Below are 23120 nucleotides of genomic sequence, written 5' to 3'. Positions count from 1 at the left end.
TTTGGCCATTGAGCAAATATTATTAATGTCTGGATATTTCTGTTTGCAGTTCATTTCACAAAACAAAAGCGTAACAGAAAAACAGACATAAAATGAGTAAGATGCTTTATTTTGATAGTGCTTTTTATAAAGGGTCTGCAGAGCTATTTCCAACCAAGAGAAAATAAACTGACAAAAGCATCAAGAATAAAGAGTTAAAAAACAACCAGGTATTATACAGACTCCAAATATTAAAAACAATTATAGAAAGGATACAAAAACTACACGAATTGGAAGCAATCTAAAATAAAACTTTGTTGTTTTTTGCTTTTTTTTTTCAGGAGCAGCAGATGTACCTGTAGTAATATACAGATGTCAGGGTTCAGGCATGGTGGATTATGGACCGGGCCAGTGGGGCCAGTGCCCCAGGGCCTCGGACTGCCAGGGGGCCTCCAAGCCTCAGGCTGCGCGTGGTGTGTGGCCCAAGACTTCCGAAGGAAACTGAACGCCAGGGCCCTCAGTGCGCACAGCGCAAGCTGACCACTAGGCCCCTGGGTGCTTACAGTGTGAGATAACCACTAGGGCCCCTGGGCCCCTCAGCGCTTACAATGTGAGGCCCCTAGGCCCCTTGGTGTTTAAAACGTAAGCTGACCACTAGGGCCCCTGGGCCCCTCAAGCGGTTACAGTGTGAGGCCCCTAGGCCCCTCAGCGCTTACAGTGTGAGGGCCCCCAGGACCCTTGGCGTTTAAAGAGTGCGCTGACCACTAGGACCCCTGGGGCTTAACCCTCTGGGATTGAGAGCTCCGCCGGCGGAGCTCGACAAGATTTTGTTGCTATTTGGATGAATAACTTTGCGAGCTTTTATCATACAGACACAACAAAGACATTGACATAAACCTTAGAATCGTGGCATTCCAATGTGTCCATTGACAAAATAATATGAATTGTTTTAAGCTATTTAAAATTAGATCAAACAGACCATTGCCATGTGTTAAGTCTTTCTCATTAATATGTGATTTTCGCTCGGCAGTAAGTACGCCCAGACCACATTCACAAGATAATGACATGCTAATTGCTATCGATGGCAGGGGAGGGACGATTCGTTTGATGTGCGAGAGCGCCTACTGTAAACAAGGATAAAATGTCATACAGAAGCATAGCCCACGTCTTCTCGGGCAATCCTTATATTTAATTTTGGAAAATGGCACGAATGACTGGACTAGACGTTCTTCATGCTTTGTGGGAGAGCGACCATGAAGACGCGAACAACTCATCAGGTCCGGACATTGAAGCTGACAGTGATGAAGAAAGGTGTCATTTCGAACTGCGAACTGATCCAGCTGAGGATCAACTTCATGAGTAAGTGTATTTCTTACGATAATATTGGTAGTGTGTACTGTATTGCAACTTATCTGTGTGTTTGTAGGAATATCCAGCAATATGCGCGTTTGTAAATTCCCACACCACAAACTATTCAAACTATTGCATCTCAAAATTATAGGCTAGGCTCTCTGCGTCTGGTTGTGTTAGAAGTAGGCTATCAGGTAGACTGTATGTTTTTCGATCATACTTGTAATAAATAGCTCATGCCTGGCGTGTAGTGGCGTGGCTAGGATTCTAAAACTGATGTCCTCGCACAATCGATATTAGCATACTCTAAGTAAGTTCGGGAAATAGCAATAAAATAACCACTTAGCTAAACAGACCTAGCCTAGTTCAGATTGAGGCATTGTTATTGATGAGTTGCGTGTAGTTTAGTTGGAATATCAGTGTTTATTTAGTTAAGCTAATGTTTTTTCGTTGATAGCTTGCATTATTTGTAAATGTGTGCTGTATTACATTCTGTTTGTGTTTGTAGGAATATTCACTAATATGCGCGCTTGTAAATTCCCACACTACAAATGATTCTAACCATTGCTTCTCAAAATTATAGGCTACATCTCTGAGTCTGGTTGTGTTTGTTTGGTTCTTTGTTTGTATATGATGTCACATTTCATAAATTTTGTTTTCATTAGTTAGTGGTTTGTCCCTTTTTTGTAAAGCACATTTAATATTCACCTGTTGAAGGAAATGTGCTATATAAATAAAGTTTGATTTGATTTCACATTTCCTAACAATTTTGTTTTTATTATATTTGCAGAGATGTTGATCAGGAAACACGGCCTAGTTCACCCCTAGCTAAGAGGCCAGGCAGACGTTGCAAGAGTACACCAGTCTCATCTCATCTTCCATGCAGTTTACTTCAATAAATGTTCTAAAATCAAAAGTTGTCTTTGTTTCTGTCTTCTAAATGGCTCACTGAGTCTTTGTCTTAGAGGTGGGGAGGCATGCGGGCAGGTGTGAATAGCCTACTTAGCTGGCAGGTATTCCTACCCAATGCATATTCATTACAGAAAGGCCATTTGCCCTCCCATTCTCACCTGGTGTTGAAAAATAGTAGTCACAACACTAACTTTTAGCAATTTATTTTATATTTCTCATTGGATTTGCTAAAATATTTTGTCATCTTTCGATACCCAAGACCTTGAAGAACACATTTCAGTGACCAAAAGTCTTATTCACAATTGTTTAGTGTTTTTATTACAACATTCCTGTGCATGTTCAAAACTACTGTTTACAGTTTGTGTGTTTTTAGAGCAGTTTACAATCCACACATTATTATGACCTACTTGCTGCTGCCATATTGTTGTAGCTGAGTTTGTGCTGAAAACAAAGATATGAAACACTTTGGAATCACTGTATATAAAGTTGATGAAATTTACACAAATGTCAGAGCATCGCACAATCACCAGTGTGCCTCATTTTACCCTTAGACCCCAGAGAGTTAAAGCGTGATCTGACCAGTAGGGTCCCTGCGCCCCTCCCCGCCTAAAGCATGAGCTGACCACTAGGGCCCTGTGGTATCTCACAGTTCAGCACAAATGACTGATTCCTGGATAGACCACCGGGGGGCTCTGCTGAGACTGAGAGAGCACATGAACGTGGATTATTTATTTATTTATTTTTTATTTTCAGATAACTCTTTTTTATTTAGATAGCATCCTTTATTATTCATGGAGTTTCTGTGAAGTGCACTACTTTTACGACTTGGGATCAACACTTCTGTTGCTTACTGTTAGCCCATGGCTGTAGTCTGTTACATTACATGGCACAGCATATTGTAAAAAAGGCTACTTTAATGAACATCACGTTTAAGTATTTATTCAGTATGTGTAAGTATAATCAAAACCTGAAGTGCAAACTTACCCTGAACAGTTACCAGAGTTACTGAGGCCATTGGGTAGGATTCACAAAAACAGAAGTACCTTCCACTGTCTCCAAACTTCACTGGTGAGATTCTCAGAGGGAAATTATATCCATCGTAGCGCTCAGATGAGAATCTCTCTTTATCTACCTCCATGGAAATCGAAGCATTCTCGTATTTATCAGCTGAGGCCACAAGGATTGCATTTACAAATACTCCCAGATGAATTCTGTCCCGTTGGTCTCAGCAGGGACTTGTAGAGAGACCCCCTGTCTCTCCCCAGAAGTGAAGTATTTATACTGCACCAATGCTGCAGAAAGAAAAACACACCAAATACCGAGATCCAGCTGAGCACAAGACATGATTATATTGCTTTTATGTATGGAGGGAAACTGAAGTCCGTTGTTTAAAGTAAAACCCAGAAGATGAAAGGCAAATTGGTCTGGAGACTGACCCATGTGTATAAATAGAGATGAAGGGCTCTGTTTCCTAGCTGGCATAAGGTATGTTGCGAGCCGTCGCGTTGGTGAAATGGTACTTGGTACTAGCGGTTTGGTAATATAATGGCCTGCACAGCGTTGAAGTGAGGGGAGCCACTGCTGGGGGGGTGTGTCTATCAATATCGCCTAGAGCAGCGCAATTTTGGTGCAGCACATTTGAATTTTTGCGTCAGTCGAAATCTGCCAGTTGTGCCCTTCGACGCCCGCCTGGTCAGACCGTGTATAAAGGGGTACAGCGGCGAATGCCACCGTACGGTGGATTCCCAATTTCGTGGCTTTCCCATGCAATGCGCGCGTGATATCACAGCCTATTCAGAAGCCAATCAACGGGTTTTGTGGATCCAATGTGCTGTCCAATTTGATTTTGATATAAATCCCAGAAGCAGGAGGAATCTTTTAAAAATAAATTTAATTGATGTATTTATTTTTAGTTGTTTATGGCTGTTCTTTTTATTGCTTTGTGGTCTCTGGGGTATTGTAAGTGTATAAAAATTTTTTTCCTGTCACTTGTTACATGTTGCCCCATCCCTGCACTTCTTGGTAAATTGTATTTGTCCTAATACTCTAGCTTATTCTTCTGCCTAGTTTGGCTTTGCAGATGTTAGACCAGGATAGTGTTCTTTGTTCTCGGCTAGAAATAGCTTTACAAAATAAGTAATTGTACCTTACTGAACCCGTGTTCAGCAGTTGTCTACGATCATGAAAATGCACTTTTTGTACGTCACTTTGGATAAAAGCATCTGCTAAATGAATGTAATGTAATGTAATGTAATGTAAAAAACCACAACTCATCTAATCCCCCTCAGTTCAGTTAAGCCATGCTGTTGTTATGAATTAATAATTAACTCATACATTATCTTTTTTTTTTGAGCATCGCATGCCATTTTACTATTGTGAATGAGACCACTGACAATGTATTTTCTTCCCTGTTTTTATTTTGTTTAATAGAACTTAGTTAACACAGCATAATGCGTTTATGCTATTTATCGACAGGTTTAACGGGAAATTAAAATTGGCCCATATAAATGTTTCAACAATGTTTTATTTTAAATCGGATGTAAGAAAAGTTCAACAAATTCCCTTGAATTTCTCTTGAGATCTATGAGATCTATTCTAATTCAATTTTAGAAAAAAAGTCACAGCCTAACTCTGCACCTCCAACGTCTTATGGGATTAGTGGGATCTTTATCCTCGTCTTCCATGTTATTGACTCAAGGGAAAATGGCGGCATGCCAGGATAGAAAGTGCAGGGCTATTTAAAGGGAATGAAAAGAGGTCATTTGATTGGCTATGACTGATTCGACCTGAAACATACCCACCACTAAATTATTCTGGCTACTCCAGCCCAGGTTCCAGAACACTTGTTCCAGAACAGTTGTGGGCTACCCGCCTCTAAATGTAAATGGACTGCATTTATATAGCGCTTTTATCCAAAGCGCTTTACAATTGATGCCTCTCATTCGCCAGAGCAGTTAGGGGTTAGGTGTCTTGCTCAAGGACACTTCAACATGCCCAGGGCGGGGTTTGAACCGGCAACCCTCCGACTGCCAGACAATCGGTCTTACATCCTGAGCTATGTCGCCTCTGGTCACTGAAAGACCAAAATTCACTAGCCACGCCCAGTACACCCATGGGCCAAGCCACTGACTGTGCCCATGTACCATGCAACATTGATTCTGTAAAACGGGGCCCAACAATGTAATCCCTTTAGCTGTAGTAGATATCTGAGTTATATTTTGTATCGGCAAGTATTGCTTGTACCAGCTATAGTCCCGCTTTCATGCCCAGGATCTGCATCATGGTCTGCAGTGTGGTTGCACAATATTACAATGTTGTTCTATTTCATTTGAAACTTCCTGTGGTGGAAAGCTGGCAAACATAAATTGCTTGAAAGTAGAACTGTTTTCAGCGCCTTTTATTCATAGGTTAACATTTTTAGTTTCTGTTAATGTTTTGGGTTACAAATTTTGCCATTCAAAGACTTGAAAGTTAGAAAGTTTTTGTTTACGGGTTTTGTGCTCAACAGCAAGACTTTGCATTTATCACTGTATGCATTCTGATTTAATAGCAAAATTATTCACATTATATTATTCTTACTTTAATATTGAAATTTCATATAAAAAAATTCAGACAAATTGCCTCACATCAGCATATAGAAATATATATATCTGGATATAAAGTACATAATGTATAGAAAACAATTTCACTGATGAAGACCATATGCTGAAACCTTTGCCTCTTCTTGAACCAAAAACTGAAAACAAGAAAATGATCCTGGGTCATTTATTATAGTTGTAGCAATCTGTGTCACCTACTCCTTCTGTTTTTTTAAAAATATAATAAATGGTTTCTTTTTTCCATTTTTTGTTTCTGTCCCATGTCCTCCCATGTGACCGTGATATAACTTAGTCTTTTGTTTAACAATTAATTATTTGTCCATTATGATGTTGTTCTATTATCATATGTTTGGTTACATTTTTGTAAGACGTCTATGTGAATAAACATATTAATAAATGTATGATCAAGGCAGAAAGAGGGACTCACCTTCAGCTGACAGTCTGTGACAGTATCCTGATATCCACAACAGGGTCCACAACAGTACCAATGCCATGGCTGATGCCCTATGCAGCACTTCTTACAGGTGTCTAGTCTTTTTACGAGGTATACTTTACAGGAAATGCCTGTACAAAGAGGAAGTACCAACTGTTTTGGCTCAGCTGAATTCTGCAACTGCTTGCACAAGCTTGAGTCTTTCTTGTGTAATATCACTACCTATATTTCTGTTTCACTGTGCTCGGCACTGTGATATCTGTGACTGCTGAAGCCTGCAGGCCTGGCATTTAACATGCTTAATTTAGGTGAAACAATGATGTCTCCTTTTATTGCTCCCAGAAATGATATTGAAATATTATCAGGAGTGAAGTGTTTATCAATACATTATATGGAAAAGATTTTAATCCCTTGTGGCAGACAAATTGTTTAACATATGAATACACTTGACTGCATGTTTTTCAAAAAAGAGGCAGAAGTCTGTGTATCTGGAGAGAAATTCAAGGTAGTAACTGAGTTAAATACCTTGGAATCACAATTGATTCTCAACTCTTCTTAAACAAAAAACAGGTAAAAAGGTGACCAATCGAGTAGAATTTAACCTGTCAAATCTGAGATCTATTAGGAACAGTTTGACCACTGAAGCTGCAAAATGATCACAATGATCCTCCCTCATCTGACATACTTATTGACTAGCTGGGTGCAAGCAATTCAAATCAGACTGAAATTTCTTCAAATTTCCTAGTCAGTGTTCTAGAACATTGCTTTCAATTACCAGAAATGATTGTTACATCAGGATTAGAATGTTCACTTGCGAGCATTCAAATAACACATTTCTGATCTTACACCTCAACGACTACTGCAGAAATCTGCTGACAGCTCAGCCAGGTCTGCAGTTAGGAAGGGACTGTTTAATGAAAGAAGTTATCAAACACACATATCACCCATGTGAAAAACTAATCACCCCCTGACACTGGTTTTGGTTGCTCCATCCTTAGCAGCAATAACGACAACCAAACGCTGCCTATAATTCGATATCAGCCTTTCACATCACTGTGGGGGCATTTGAACCCACTCCTTTTTTAAAGAACTGCTTTTATACAGGCAAATTGATCATTTTCAAGCATGAAATGCTGGTTTCAGCCTCAGTATTCTCCCATGAATCCCATTCTTACCCAGTCTCTTTCTTGTTGTAGAGTCATGAACACTGATCTTAGCTGAGGCTAGAGAGGCCTGCAGTTCTTTGGACATTCTTCTGGGATCTTTGATGATTTCATGGATGAGTTGTCGCTGTGCCCTTGGAGGAATTTTGTCTGGCCAGCCACTCCAGGGATGATTCACCACTGTTCCAAGTGTTCTCCATTTGGAGATAATGGCTCTAACTGTGGTTTGGTGGAGTCCAAGAGCATTAGAAATGGCTTTGTAACCCTTTCCAGCCTGATATATTTCAAAAAGATATTTTTCCAATCTAAGATCAGTGCATGTGTCTCTAATCCATGCAAACTATTCTCCACCTTCTCTTCCCTCCTCGTTCCTCCTCCACTCCCACCTCCCTCTTCCCTCTCCGCAGATGACTTTCTGGCTGCCTTTGAAGGAAAGGTGGTTACAATCCGGAACTCCTTCGCCCATCCAGTGAGCTCCCCAATCCCCCGGGACAAACCCACAGCCACACTGACCTCCTTTGAGATGCTGGAGGATTCCGATGTTCTACCTCTCATCGTGCAACCACCTGTCCACTTGACCCCATCCCATCTACAGTTCTCCAATCCATTTCCAGCGAGTTCCTTCCCTATCTATCCTCCATTGTTAATTCCTCTCTTTCCTCTGGTCATGTTCCCTCTGATTTTAAAATGATTTTGAGCCAGACTTAAACCTGCATTTATGCCGGCCCCATGTCAAAAACTTATTTGTTTTAGATTCAGATACTTTTCTACACTTTACTGATCTTGTCTGGTGTATTGGAACCAATGAAATACTCTAAAAAAGTGCAAACCCCACCTTCTGGTCATATTAGCAGGCTCAATTACACCAGGCAAGATCAAGAGAGCACAGAAAAGTATTTGAATCTAAAAAAAAATGCGTATTTGACCCAGGTCTGATTAACATGGTCCGGGCAGTGGAACTCCTGGCATACCTGCAACTCAGCCTCCTTTTAAGAGAAGGTAAAGATGCAACCCCAGGTATGCACTTTCTTTTGAAAAGAAAAACACATGTTTTTACAAATAGTTTCAGGTATTGCTCAGGTGTGCATCTTCAAAAGTATAAGAGCTGCAGTCTGATGCGCCAAAAATGGTCCCAATTTCAGTTGTTCAGTGTGTAATTAATTTCCCACACACATTTGGCGCATGGAACGTATGGGGCCGAGTTCACTGACACAGATTAAGCTTATTCCTGGACAAAGTGGAGTTTTGAATTTAGTCCAGGACTAGAACCTGGCCCATAATGCGATCCATCCCATGAATGAGTTCACCGGTTCATGCAGCGTGTTAATAGTTCAGTTAAGCCCGTTACCTTGATCTTTCTGCAGCTCTGCGACGTTACTGTAGCCTGCAGCAGCTGCACTGGAATCACCATTCCCATCCACTGGTAATGTGGATAGGAGTACGAGAGACAGAAAGATTGAAGCAAACCTTTTAAAATAACTTTATATAAATTACTGCACCTCTTAAAATAACTTTATGTAAATGACTGCACAGAGAACACTGAGCCACATTAAGAAATGATTCTTTATATTGATCAGCCAGGCAAATTTATAAAGTATTATTGAATCTTTACTATGATCAAGCCATACATGGCCAATAAGTACATTTTGTACTGTAATATATTGGTTAAGGAACTGGCTTTGTAACCGAAAGGTTGCAGGTTCGATTCCCAGGTAGGTGACTGCTGCTGTACCCTTAAGCAAGGTATTGAATAGCTCAGAATACTATATATCCAGCTGTATAAATGGATGCTGTGTTTTTAAGATACAAAAAGCTGTGTATGTCACTGTGTATAGGAGCGTATGATAAATGCCTGTAATGAAGTGTATAATACATTACTGCACTGACTCATGCTACGTGTGAATAGTCTTGTTCCCAAACACTACCTTGACCCTGCTGCAGATCTGTGACATTACTGTAGACTGTATCAGTTGCACCGTTCCCTTCAGCTGGTGATGAGGAGGGACCTGAGAGGGAGAAAACATTTAAGCAAACTGTAAATGATCTCTCTGGGAACTGATTGGTCATATTTGGTTGATCTTGTGTATGGCATTGGTTTGTAGCATTTTTCTCTGTACTGGATTAGTTTTAAAAAGAACAAATTAGATTGTTTTTATTGTCTGTTGTATGCCATTGATGATCTTGATGATATTCAAATCAATCAAATCAATTCTATTTGTAGCTTTGCAACAAGTTTAGAACTGCTGATTTCACATTGAGCCCTCTATTTGCTACTTGCAAAGAATGAGTGAGTCTTAAATATGACAAAGCCATAAAATATGAGAGATTGTTTTTGTGTGAATGCTCTAGAATGCTGTGGAAGTGTTCTAGAAAGCTCTGTCAGAGAGAACGGTGAACTTGGAACAGAATGAAAAGCTCTTACCTGCTGCTGTTTTCAGACGCCGAAACAACAGACCTCCTAACAGCAACAGCACTCCAACACACACAGCAGCAATACAGGCCAAACTGATCACCTGCACCCTGCCATTATCTGTGTTGGCACAAAAGAAGGAAACTTAACTAGGGAGCTGGGAACAGGGAGAATATTTAACTCATTAAAAATTAAATTTTTTTTTTCTTATTTAGCTATATTTTAAAGATACATTCATTATTTACGAGTGCATATTTTATTCAAGTGTAGTGCCCTTGGAAGATGTTTGCCAATTTAATCTGATATTTGCAATGTATTTTAATTAATTCATTAATTCTTGGATTTGGGTGGGGTTCAGAGAGGCCAGTGTTTTTTTTCTGTGCTATTCGTGTGGGGCTAGCTGCAGTTTATCCTATGCAACTGTGTGATTTAGATAATTGGTTCACGTGATAGAAGCTGATAAAACGAGAACTACTTTAGAAAGTTCACGGAGAGTGAAGGTCTGGTTAAACATTTAGTGAACTGTCTGGCGCCTGTTGCTGTGCTGATTAGAAGATATGTTGTCCAATCACACTGCGTGATGGGGGGTTCGACAAGAGGTCAAGTGGGAACTAGTTAGGGGTTGCAGGAGGAGACTCGAACAGAAGAGAGAACTGAATAGAGAAGCAGATGGTGCACGGTGCAGGAGAGATCGTAAAACTGTTTCGTGAAATTGAGTTGAATGCACGTTTTGGAAGGTGCGGACGTTTTGGTGTAAATTCCAGTTTTTCTTAATTTCTTCTCGACGAAGTGTTTTCTCTACTGTTTCGGGTTAGCTAACCTGCAGCTAGCCACACGAAGAGGACAGCACGCGGCTGAACGAGTGTGTTTGTGTCGGACCTGCATTCGGATCGCCAGTGACTTGTTTTCCTGTGTGTGTGAGTAAACCTCAACATTATTCTTGTGTGGATTCATATGAGCTCCAACATGCGCGCCAACGTATAAAGACAAACTGTGCACAAACAGCCTAAAATCGCGGGTTATTTTCTTTAGTTTATTTTGGTTTCGTGTTCATTTCTTTCATTTAATACTGTGACAGTTACAGGGGCCATGCAGTGTGTATGGGCTGCCTAAGTTTGAATGGCGTCAAGTTGATGGCACTTTGGTGTTTAAAAAAAAAAAAAAAATGCCACTATTGTAGTTAAAGATATATTCTGGACTGTGTATAGTGTTATTGCATATTTTTCTCTTGAAATTGATTAAACTCATTATAATGTGGCGTATTTTGGTATTGTGGTTTTACTCCTTATACATGGAGTCAAATGTTACGCACAGGTAGAGCACCATTTTAGGTTAATAAAATAACTGGTTCTTTGAGTGTGAGTGCTCAAAGTGGGGGCTCGTGAGTCAAAGTGTTTATGCATGGGAGTTATTGTTCACAAGCAGTATAGCTACATACTAACATCTTTAAAGCTACCTGAAGCCTCCCAGTCTCCCAAGTGAGATCCCTAGTCATAGAGTAAACTGGTGCATCCCATCACAGCTCCTCCCATGCATTTTAGTGTATTAGTGGAAGTGTCATAGGTTTCAGTATTACCTATGTATATTATGTAAATGAGCATTGTGGTGGGAGGGCTGCACAAGGAAAATAGAAAATTCTAAAATTCCAACCATGGTACATTAAATATGTAACACTTTAATGTTAATGCTAAATTGTTCAGATACAGAAGACTAACAGTTCCAATCCTTCAGCACAAGTATTTCTGACATAAATCCCTGTGTTGTGATGGGAAAGTTTGAAAAGGGGGGGCAGGTCAGAGAGTTACATTGGTATTAATTACTTGTTTGAAACTGTAAGCTATTACATAGAGCATTATTCAGATTTCAAATGTGTTATAAGCGAACTGTCATATTCAAAAACACTAAGACACAGGAGAGACAGAAGCATTATTATTCAGTGGCCAGGTCTGGTTTCAGATTCTTATTCTTTCTCATTGCAATTTGAATGAATTTTAAGCCTTAAGTAAGCTCATAGGGATGTGGATGGAGGCATATGCATAGGTTAAGAGGGAGACAGGGCGACACCCCCAATTTTTCAATGACTGAATTGTTTGACTAGCTAGTATGCTTGTGAGACTTTGCATTTGACTATAGAGACTAGGTGGTTTAGTGTGTTCCCCTAAGTTGTAATGAATCCTGTGCTTGTGGTTGGAGCATAGTACCTGGCTTTGGCTCTTCAGGTTCAGTGATGGGTGTTGGCAGTGTGAGGGGGACCTGTGCTCTGAGCATGCTCCCTGTGAACACTGCACAGGCCCAGTGCAGCTGGTCTCTGCTCAGAATGGGCAGTGTGAGACTGAGCATCTTTTCTGGGTGCATCTCACTCAGGACCTCCTGTTTTATGAGCTCGCCCCCTGACCCCCTTCATCCGGAGCCAGGCCAGGGTCACAGAGCTGATCACCTGTGATATCTCACAGTTCAGCACAACTGACTGATTCCTGGACAGACCACCAGGGGCACTGCTGAGACCGTGGGTGCAATTGTTGTTTCTGAGTTTTGTTATTACTTTGCCTGAGAGACGTTTGGTTGCCAGATAGGCCTTTTTCCTTGTTTTGTGGAGAACCTTTTTGCTTGGTTATCAGTTGCCACTCCCAGCCCTGCACAACCCTTCTTACTGCTGTCCATCCTTTTAACATGGTATATATCACCGGAAATGGCTCAAAAAACAGGAAGTGCCAACTGTTCTAAGCTATTTTGGAGGAGAGGTGTGATTATTGTGATAACTGCAGGCAGAAGGCTGGGGGAAGTGGTTCATTTGGCCTGCAGTCACAGCTGTAGGCAGCCAGGTAATCAGGATTCACCTTTATCTCCTCTGCCTGCAGTGACACTGGGGCTGAGGGACAGAGAAATCTCACACGGTTTGGCCCACAAGACTCTGCATGTGCTGTCAGTAGCACAGGCACTAACTGTGTTTTATTTTGGGTAGCTGGTCTGGCAGCATGTTGTATTTAGTTATTAATAAACTGTGGTGCTTAGTACTTTGAAAAAGTGTTGGGTCATCCTTCAGCTGAACCTTGAACGTGTCACAGCTGTATTCTGGAACATGCCGCACAAACTTGCTGGACTTGCTGTAGTGTCTTGTGGCATCTAACACTTTTACTTCAGGCTATAGAATGCACCGTCTTTGTTCTGGCTTGGTATTTTAATATTACAAGGAGAAAAGTGTTTATCTATAAATTACATTGGTAGACAAATTGTTTAGTATAGACTTAAATGTTGTTTTAATTAGCATCCAGTTGGATTGTGGCATTAAGTGAAGATCAAAGTGATGTATTGAAGGTAGGGAGAGTGCATTGTTAACCCCGTGCAATGCTCTTCTGGTACAGCATCACTAACAGTGTCTTATTGATTTTGGGCAGCTGCATCCCATCACATCTCACTGTTGGGTTCAAATGTTCCCAAATGTTCCATTCAGCACTTTTTAATCATTGTATTTTTGAAGTTGCTGGTGGTCCTCTAACATGTTATTGTTCAGTCACAGTATTAATGTAAAACATTGGAAAACCCAGGATCCCAAAGAAATGTAATTTTGAAAACTATCCTTGACTCCCACATAGAAGGCTGTATATTATTGTTTTGTTATTAGTTATTATAAATTGTGTAATGCTATTTCAATGCCAATGCAAGTTATCACCCCAGCAGGAGGATTTGCTATGGTTTGTTATTAATGTTTTGATATTGACATTTGCTGTGCAATTCACAAAATAAAGTTGTGGCAAGTGAGTGCCACCCCTCCTGGTTAAAACACACTCACGGGAGACAACCGTTTTCCGTAATCAGCACTGCCGTGCTATTTTATTTCAACTCTCATCTTTTGCAGACAATTCTTTAAACACAATACGGTTTCGTAGCCGTCTTGTCATTGGCGCTCCTCTCATTCCTCCGGCTTCCGGTCTTGCTTTTAAAAACCTCAGGCTCACTGTTGAAAGCAATCAGAGGCAACCAGCGCAATTAAACAATTAACAATTATCGGCGCTGATTACCTCCAGCTGACAGTTGTGATGAAGGATCCGAGAGCCGCTCCTCTCACACTCTCTCTCTCTCTGCAGCCGACGCTCAAACCACGCCCACCCCACCACATACCCCCACCGCCCGACTTAGGCCGGGGAGCCATCCGGCCGATGACCAACCACTCCCCCCCCCCTCCTGGGGGCAAAAGAGGAAGTCCGCCACGACCATCCGTGCACCCGGTCTATGGATCACCTTGAAGATACCACCGAGTGATCCAGGCGTTGGTATCCTTCATGCGGTGGAGCCATTGGAGGGGGGCATGGTCCGAACAGAGGGTGAATGGGCGACCCAGAAGGTAATAACGGAGGGCTCCGACCGCCCACCGAATGGCGAGGCACTCTTTCTCCACCGTGCTGTACTTCGCCTCCCGTTGTGACAGTTTTCGGCTAACGTACAGCACGGGGCGGTCGACTCCCTGCCCCCAGCCCTCTGTCCGACGCGTCGGTCTGCAAAACAAAAGGGAGAGAGAAGTTAGGTGTGAACAAGAGCGGCTCCCCACAGAGAGCTTCTTTTACCCTCTCAAACGCCCGCTGGCACGGTTCCGTCCACTGGACCGGATCTGAGGCACCTTTTCGGGTTAAGTCAGTTAGGGGGCTGGTTAGCTCCGAAAATGCCGGGATGAACCTTCTGTAATAGCCGGCCAGCCCAAGAACCTCCTTACCTCTTTTTTTGACTTGGGTCGGGGACAGGCTGCAATCGCAGCGGTTTTGTCCACTAGAGGCCACACCTGTCCACTTCCCAAGTGGTACCCCAAATACCGTACCTCCGCTCGGCCAATAGCACACTTCTTTGGGTTAGCCGTGAGCCCTGCCTGCCTTAAGGATTCGAGCACTGCCCCCACATGCTGCAAATGCTGCTCCCAACTGCTGCTATGGATGATTACATCATCCAGATAGGCAGCAGCATAACCAGCATGCGGACGCAATACCCGATCCATTAGGCGCTGGAAGGTGGCAGGGGCCCCGAATAACCCAAAGAGGAAGTGTCCTGAATTGGTACAAACCATCCGGAGCGGAGAAAGCCGTTTTTTCCTTAGATTTGGCAGATAAGGGAATCTGCCAGTAACCCTTGGTTAAATCCAGCGCCGAAAAAAATCGAGCCATGCCAAGCCGATCCAAGAGCTCGTCGACCCGAGGCATTGGATAAGCATCAAACCGTGACACTTCATTTACCTTTCTATAATCCACACACAAGCGAATAGACCCATCAGGCTTACCTACCAGCACAATGGGGCTACTCCAGGGACTGTGGGATTCCTCTATTACCCCCAGCTCTAGCATTGCCTTTATCTCTACCTGAACCAATTTCTTTCTGTGTTCCGGCAATCTATAGGGGCGGGTCCGCACCGTCATCCCCGGGGAAGTCTCAATGTGGTGGTGTATGAGGTGCGTGCGTCCTGGTATGGGGGAAAACACATCAGCAAAACGCTTTTGCAACAAGGCAAGGTCTGTTCTCTGATTCGGTGAGAGATGGTCATCTGAAAGGGTTGAGATCTGATTGGGTTAATTTGGTACCTCCGACCCCAGCTCATCTCTCTCCTTATCCACCGTAACCAGAGAGACAGCCACCACCTCCTTCCACGCTTTCAGGAGATTGAGGTGATAAATCTGTTTTGCCCCCTCTCTATCAGTACGCTCTACCTCATAGTCAACCTCCCCCACTCGCCGTGTGACCGCAAAGGGCCACTTGGCGAGTAATTTAGAACTAGAGGTATGGAGTAACACAAGAACTTTATCTCCCGGTGAAAATTGACATAGTTTAGCTCCTCTGCCGTAGTGCTGTTGCTGACGTGCCTGCGCCTCGAGCAAATTCTCCCGTGACAACTTACCCAGTGTATGGAGTTTTGCTCGCAGGTCCAGCACGTATTGTAATTCATTTTTACTAGGACTTGGACCCTCCTCCCAGTTTTCTTTAACTAGGTCCAATATCCCCCGGGGTTTCCTACCAAACAGTAGTTCAAAGGGAGAAAATCCCGTGGAGGCCTGGGGAACCTCCCGCACTGCAAACACCAGAGGAGATAACCACTTATCCCAATTACGGCTATCCTCATGAACGAACTTCCGGATCATAGACTTCAACGTCCTATTAAAACGCTCAACCAGCCCATTTGTTTGGAGATGGTACACGCTGGTTCTAATAGAATGAATGCCCAATAACCCGTACAGCTCGCGTAGTGTGTGTGACATATACTGTGTGCCCTGGTCAGTCAGAATCTCTTTAGGGATTCTGACTCGGGAGATTATTTGAAACAATGCCTGCGCAACACTTTTTGCCGAAATGCTGCGCAAAGGAACTGCTTCGGGATACCTTGTCGCATAATCCACCAGAACTAACACGAAATGGTATCCCTGCGTGCTCCGATGAAACGGCCCGATGAGGTCCATCCCCACTCTCTCAAAAGGGACCTCCATTAGCGGAAGGGGGCGCAACGGCGCTTTTGGTATAGCCGGGGAATTTACTAGTTGGCATTCAGGGCACGACGCACACCACCGACGCACGTCGGCCCAAATGCCCGGCCAATAGAAACGGGCCATTATCCGGTTCAGTGTTTTCTCATACCCTAAATGACCCGCCATGGGGTTAAAATGAGCCGTCTGAAAAACCATTTCCCGAGAGCTTTTAGGCACCAGCAATTGGGTGATTTCCTCATTAGTCTGAGTGTCACGACACACTCTGTATAACCTATCCCGAATTATTACAAAATACGGGTGAGTGAGTGTTGCATCAGGGCGCACCTGTTGACCATCAATGGACATCACGCGGTCAAAGGCAAAGCATAGGGTGTCATCACGAGACTGCTCGAGTGGGAAATCCTCCATGGGGCGAAACACCGGTACCTGCGGAGTCTCCCCCGGAGGCTCCACTGGTGCCGGCTCCCCCTCTGCCGCGTCGGACGACCCCGCGTCACCGCTGACAGCAGCACACACATCACACAGCCCTACCCGTCGTGAACGCACCCCCCCCCTACCTTACCAGCTGCCTGGCGGAACCCCGGCCAATCAGTGCCTAAAATCAGAGGGTGCGAGAGGCGGGAGCTAACCGCAGCCTTTATTTTATGCTTTTCCCCTTGACACCGAATTTCCACTGAGACGATAGGGTACTCGTGTAAATCCCCATGCACACACCTTATAGATACCCTTGATGCTTCTAACAACGCCTCGGGTCAAACCAGGCTTTGTCGAATCATGGTCTGCATAGCCCCTGAGTCCAACAGCGCCTGGTGTTCACTCCCTTGAATCCTTACCGGAATACAATACGCTCCGTCTGGGTCGGGAGCGGAGGTGGGCGGGCCCACAACACGAACCACCTGCCCCACCTCCATGAGCGGGCACTCGCGGCGCAGGTGACCCGGTTGTCCGCACCGCCAACACCCCGGTCCGGGCGTCTGAGGAGCTCTCTGTGGGTCGCACCCCGCCGCCACTGAGCCTGGGGCTGGGGAAACAGAAAAAAAGGGTTGTTGCGGGAAAATGAGGGGGTTTGGGCACAGGGAAGGGAGGAAGAAAGGGGGGAAGGAAGGGAACGAGGAAGGGCTCTCCTGCGCGGAGCCGGGTCTGCCCGTCCTTGCTGCTGCTGCTGTGACTGGCCGCAGGGGTAGAGCGCCAGGTGGTCCTCCGCCAGGGTGACGGCGGCCGCCAACCCGGTCGGCCGATGGCACCTCACCCAATTCGCCGTCTCCCCCGGGAGGCCATCGATAAAACGTTCGAGGGTCACCAGCTCCACCACCCCGTCGGCGGACCGGAGTTCCGGTCGCAGCCACCGACGCGCCATGTCCAGCAGTCTCTGGGCGTATGCGAACGGTCGGTCCTCTCCTGCCAGGGCCGTCTCCCTGAACCGTTGCCGGTGCTCTTCCGGGCTGTATCCCAGGCGGTCCAGGACCGCCTTCTTCAGGTTGGCGTAGACCGCCCGTGCTGTGGGGGGTAAGCTGTGTGCAGCTTGTTGTGCTTCCCCAGTTAAGAGGGGCAGGAGGTGGATGACCCACTCCTCCTCCGGCCATTTACTCCCCCTCGCGGCCACCTCAAACCCCTCGAGGAATGCCTCCGCGTCGTCCTCCGGGGTCATTTTGGGCAGATGGAGAGCTACGGGGGGTCCGGTCTGTCGCTCTCGGGAGCTGGTTTCTCCCGCAGCAGCCAGCTGCAGCAGAGCCTGAGTCTGGAGGGAGGTCTGTGCACGCAGAGCCTCCAGTTGTTCGGCGTGCATCGCCGCCTGCCTCTCCTACATCGCCGCCATCCCCTCCAGCATCTTCGCCAGCGCTACCACTGGTTGTGCCGTTTCCCCCTCCTCCTGGCTGTGCTCCATGTTGTCTCCTCTGTGTAATGTGTTTACTACGCTACTCCCCGCACAGGCCACCACTGTGGCAAGTGAGTGCCACCCCTCCTGGTTAAAAACACACTCACGGGAGACAACCGTTTCCGTAATTAGCACTGCCGTGCTATTTTATTCAAACTCTCGTCTTTTCCAGACAATTCTTAAACACCACAGTTTCGCAGCCGTCTTGTCATCGGCGCTCTTCCATCCCTCCGGCTTCCGGTCTTGCTTTTAAAAACCCCAGGCTCACTGTTGAAAGCAATCAGAGGCAATCAGCGCAATTAAACAATTAATAATTATCGGCGCTGATTACCTCCAGCTGACAGTTGTGACGAAGGATCCGAGAGCCGCTCCTCTCACTCTCTCTCTCTGCAGCCGACGCTCAAACCACGCCCACCCCACCACAGTGAGGAAGGTAAGGGTAGTGAGGAAGGTGCAAAAGGTGAGGAAGGTAAGGGTAGTGAGGAAGGTGCAAAAGGTGAGGAATGTGAGGGAGGTGAGGAAGGTGACAAATGTGAGGAAGATGAGGAAGGTGAGGAAGACGCTGAACCGTCGGCAGGAGTGGAACATGATGCTGTGTTCGCATGCAGCATGCTACAGCCAGGTAATCAGGACTCACCAGGACTCATCTGCTCTGCCTGCAGTGACACTGGGGCTGAGGGACAGAGAAATCTCACACGTTTTGGCCCAGAAGACGCTGCATGTGCTGTCGGTGGCACAGTCACTAACTGTGTTTTATTTTGTGTTATAATAATGAATAATGTAATTCCTTTCACAGCAGCTTTATTATTTAAAATAAAAAGTATTCTTCTTAAAAGCAGAGAAGAGAACACTGAAGAGCACACCACAATAGCTACATAAATATGTTGCTTATTTCTTGAACAATATCACTCCCTGCTGTTCATACATTAAATAGTCAACAAATCGGAATAGAAATTTTTTTAAACACAGAAAAATAAAAAAAAAATGCAATAAAAGTACAGAAAAAACGTGTATATTTTCCATGACACCACTGAGTTCTTCACAGTCAAAATACAGAAATGATCAGATACTTGTAAAAGCTTCCTTTAGCAAGAAAGAATGCATTGTTCTGTTCAAAGAAACGGTGGCATATTTACATAATAACAGGTCTCTGAAAAAAATTGTCTTCTTCCTTCTCTAATGAAGTTGCACTGAACAGACTTGAAATGTCCACATTTATACGTCGATTATTTTGTTTCATTTTTCCATTAGAATCATTGAATAGTTATCCATATTACGTTTTGCAGACGCTTGCATAGATCACTTTATCATTTTCTTCTTGTTCCTGCAGAAATATGACATGTCAGAATTATTGTTTACATGAACCTAGAACATGGAAAAATATATTGGCTGATAAACAAGGCCATCAAACAAGAGAGATAAAATTATTCGGTTTATGCCTGTGAAACCTCATATCCGGTCATATTTGACAAATGATTTGGGCCAGACTTAAACCAGCATTTATATGGTTCAGGCTGTGGAAGTCCAGGCATACCTGCAACTCACCCTCCTTTTAAGAGAAGGCAAAGGTGCAACCCTAGGTATGGTAAATGGACTGCATTTATATAGCGCTTTGGATAAAAGCGCTTTACAATTGATGCCTCTCATTCGCCAGAGCAGTTAGGGGTTAGGTGTCTTGCTCAATGACACTTCGACATGCCCAGGGCGGGGTTTGAACCGGCAACCCTCCGACTGCCAGACAATCGGTCTTACCTCCTGAGCCATGTTGCCCCTGATATGCACTTTCTTTTTAACAGAAAAACATATAATTTTACTAATTGTTTCAGGTATTGCTCAGGTGTGCATCCTTGGAAGTACATGAGGTGCAGTCTGATGCACCAAAATGCACCTAATTTAAATTGTTCAGTGTAATTAATTTCCCACACACATTTGGCGCATGGAATGTACGGGGCCGGTTTTGCTGACACAGATAAAGCTTATATCACTGTGTATATGAGAGCAAATGATAAATGCCTGTAATGTAGTGTGTTCCCTTACATTACTGCACCAACTCAAGCTACGTATGAATAGCCTTGTTCCCCTACACTACCTTGACCCTGCTGCAGATCTGTGATGTTACTGTAGACTGGATCAGCTGCACCGATCCCTTCAGCTGGTGATGTGGAGGAACCTGAGAGGGAGAAAACATTTAAGCAAACTGTAAATGATCTCTCTGGGAAGTGATTGGTTATATTTGGTTGATCTTGTGTATGGCATTGGTTTGTTTTCGATTATATAAAATATAAAAAGAAAAAATGAAACAACATAATTTAAAAACAATGCATTTGATAACACTGTTCTATCTGAGCAGAGTTCAAAGCAATGTTGTAGTGTGAATGCTCTAGAATGCTGTGGAAGTGTTCTAGAAAGCTCTGTCAGAGAGAATGGTAAACTCGGAACAGAATGTTTTCAGACGCCGAAACAACAGACCTCCTAACAGCAACAGCACTCCAACACACACAGCAGCAGTACAGGCCAAACCGATCGCCAGCATCCATCCATTATCTGTGTTGGCACAAAAGAAGGAAACTTAACTAGGGAGCTCAGAACAGGGAGAATATTCTTATTTATTTAGCTATTAAAAGTTAATTAATTACTAGGTTATATTAAAAGTTACATTCATTATTCAGCCGTATTAAAAGTAAAAATTCTTATTTTGTCTAATAAAATGATGGGTGCGTGCACATCATATTGAGTTAAGCACTTCTGTTTTCTGTTTGAGTGGCATTGGTACATGACTTGGCTAGACTCACGCTTATTAATATTATTACTGTGCATATTTTATTACAGGAAAATAGAAGAGTTTTCTTATTTATTTATTGCTAGTATGCTTGTGAGACTTTGCATTTGACTATAGAGACTAGGTGGTTTAGTGTGTTCCCCTAAGTTGTAATGAATCCTGTGCCTGTGGTTGGAGTTTAGTACCTGGCTTTGGCTCTTCAGGTTCAGTGATGGGTGTTGGCAGTGTGAGGGGGACCTGTGCTCTGAGCATGCTCCCTGTGAACACTGCACAGGCCCAGTGCAGCTGGTCTCTGTTCAGAATGGGCAGGGTGAGACTGAGCATCTTTTTTGGGTGCCTCTCACTCAGGACCTCCTGTTTTATGATCTCCCCCCTGACCCCCTTCATCCGGAGCCAGGCCAGGGTCACAGAGCCGTTCACCTGTGATATCTCACAGTTCAGCACAACTGACAGATTCCTGAACAAACCAGCAGGGGGCACTGCTGAGACTGAGAGAGTACATGTACATGGATTATTTATTTATTTATTCTTCATTTTTCAGAAAAATATTTTTTGTTCAGATAACATCCATTATTCATCATTGAGTTTCTGTGTACCTTTATGACTTGGGCTCAACACTTCTGTTGCTTACTGTTAACCCATGGCTGTAATCTGTTACATAGCATGGCACAGCATATTGTAAAAAAGGCTACTTTAATAAGCATAATGTGTAAGAATGCTGTTATTTATTCAGTTCTGTAAACTGTGTAAGCATACGCTAAACCTGAAGTGCAGACTTACCCTGAACAGTTGCCAGCATTACTGTGGCCATCAGGGAGTGTTCAGAGTAACAGAAGTACCTTCCACTGTCTCCAAACTTCACTGGTGAGATTCTCAGAGGAAAATTAGACCCATCAAAGCCCTCAGATGAGAATCTCTCTTTATCTACCTCCATGGAAATCGAAGCATTCTCATATTTATCAGCTGAGGCCACACGGATTGCATTTGTCCCAGACGATGGCTCCCATTGCCAATATGCTGTTCTGTATGAAGCTGGAGAACGGCAGATTAGCATCACCTCACTGCTGTTCAAACTCCCTCTGTACAGAGTGTGTGTGCCATGTGTCCCTAGGGAATAAAGCTGTGGTTAGAATGACTGTCTGTACAATCAGCACATATGCTACTGCTACAGGTAGTGAGCAACATGTGAAAAACATGTAAAAGTAAATGAACGCACACAGAGTTGGTGGAAGAGAAAAACTCATTAAAAATAGCCTACAATAAATACCCCACCTCCCACCATGAAAGCTATTATAGGCAGCCTGGCCGGTCTGTTTCTATACAGGACATGCTGGTATATTACTTTTCTAATTAACCCTTTAAGGTATGAGATCATACATTTTCTGATTATACAAAGAATGAATCTTTACTGTGATCGAAACATACATGGCCTATGAGTATATATTATAGTTTTTCTTTTTTTATTTAATTTTATTATATTTTTTAAATCACAGTACATGAGCATCAACAGTAACTGTCATTTGTATTTAATGGGTAAGTGAGCCATGCCTACAGTATGGTAGCCTCTACTTTACATTTTATCCCTTATTTACTCTATTGTTTAATTTTTTGTGCATTATCGTTGTCTTAAATGGAAACTTGCATGTACTGTTTGAAGGAATTTCAGCATTAAAATGTTAAAATACTTAATATGTCATTTTTAAACAAGTGTTGTGACTTCATCATAGCTAGTTTTTTTCTTTATTTTTTTTTGTCCACCAAACATGGGGCTGAGTATATCCAATTCCCACCCTTATTCTGAATACCCCATTACTACCCAGCCGCTCAATCCCTCACACGTGGTGTCTCCAGCCTGCTTGTTTTCACTCCACAGCCCACAGCCAGCTCGCATGTAGTTGAGTTGAAGGAACATGTCTCATATGCGGCTTTGGCATGCAGTCCACAAACACTTGCCCCAACAGTGGGGGGCGCTAGAGAGCAATGAAACACAGACCCCTAACTGAATGAACCTTCTGCACTGGCACGGTCCAGATTTGATCCGTGACCTTGGGGGTCATCCATTGTAAGGCATGTTCAAGTGCCGTCAATTTTAAGTTAATTTGAGATTTATAGATCACAGGTGCGTAAGTTACAAATGGGCTTCTTAGAACCTGTGTAAGCA

General features: G+C 43.7%; 2 protein-coding genes across 2 annotated transcripts in view; both read right to left on the bottom strand.

The window, feature by feature from the left end:
- The window catches only part of LOC118216548, a 58973-nt gene that overhangs the window by 21220 nt on the left and 14633 nt on the right, over positions 1-23120 (bottom strand). The window contains exon 2 of the mRNA XM_035397824.1: positions 3226-3533. Within this exon, the coding sequence (XP_035253715.1) occupies positions 3226-3379 (154 nt within the window). The 5' untranslated portion in view covers positions 3380-3533. The remainder of the gene's footprint in view (positions 1-3225; positions 3534-23120) is intronic.
- Positions 8550-23120, bottom strand: part of LOC118216547 — a 46790-nt gene continuing 32219 nt past the window's right edge. Inside the window, exons 12-16 of the mRNA XM_035397823.1 lie at positions 21145-21447; positions 20625-20724; positions 9859-9866; positions 9362-9442; positions 8550-8856 (exon numbers count right to left, since the gene is read on the bottom strand). Coding sequence (XP_035253714.1) covers positions 8768-8856; positions 9362-9442; positions 9859-9866; positions 20625-20724; positions 21145-21447 — 581 coding nt within the window. The 3' untranslated portion in view covers positions 8550-8767. The remainder of the gene's footprint in view (positions 8857-9361; positions 9443-9858; positions 9867-20624; positions 20725-21144; positions 21448-23120) is intronic.

The sequence above is a fragment of the Anguilla anguilla genome, chromosome 17 (genome assembly GCF_013347855.1).
Source record: "Anguilla anguilla isolate fAngAng1 chromosome 17, fAngAng1.pri, whole genome shotgun sequence".
Classification (NCBI taxonomy): Eukaryota; Metazoa; Chordata; class Actinopteri; order Anguilliformes; family Anguillidae; genus Anguilla; species Anguilla anguilla.
This window is presented reverse-complemented; position numbering and strand designations above follow the sequence as displayed.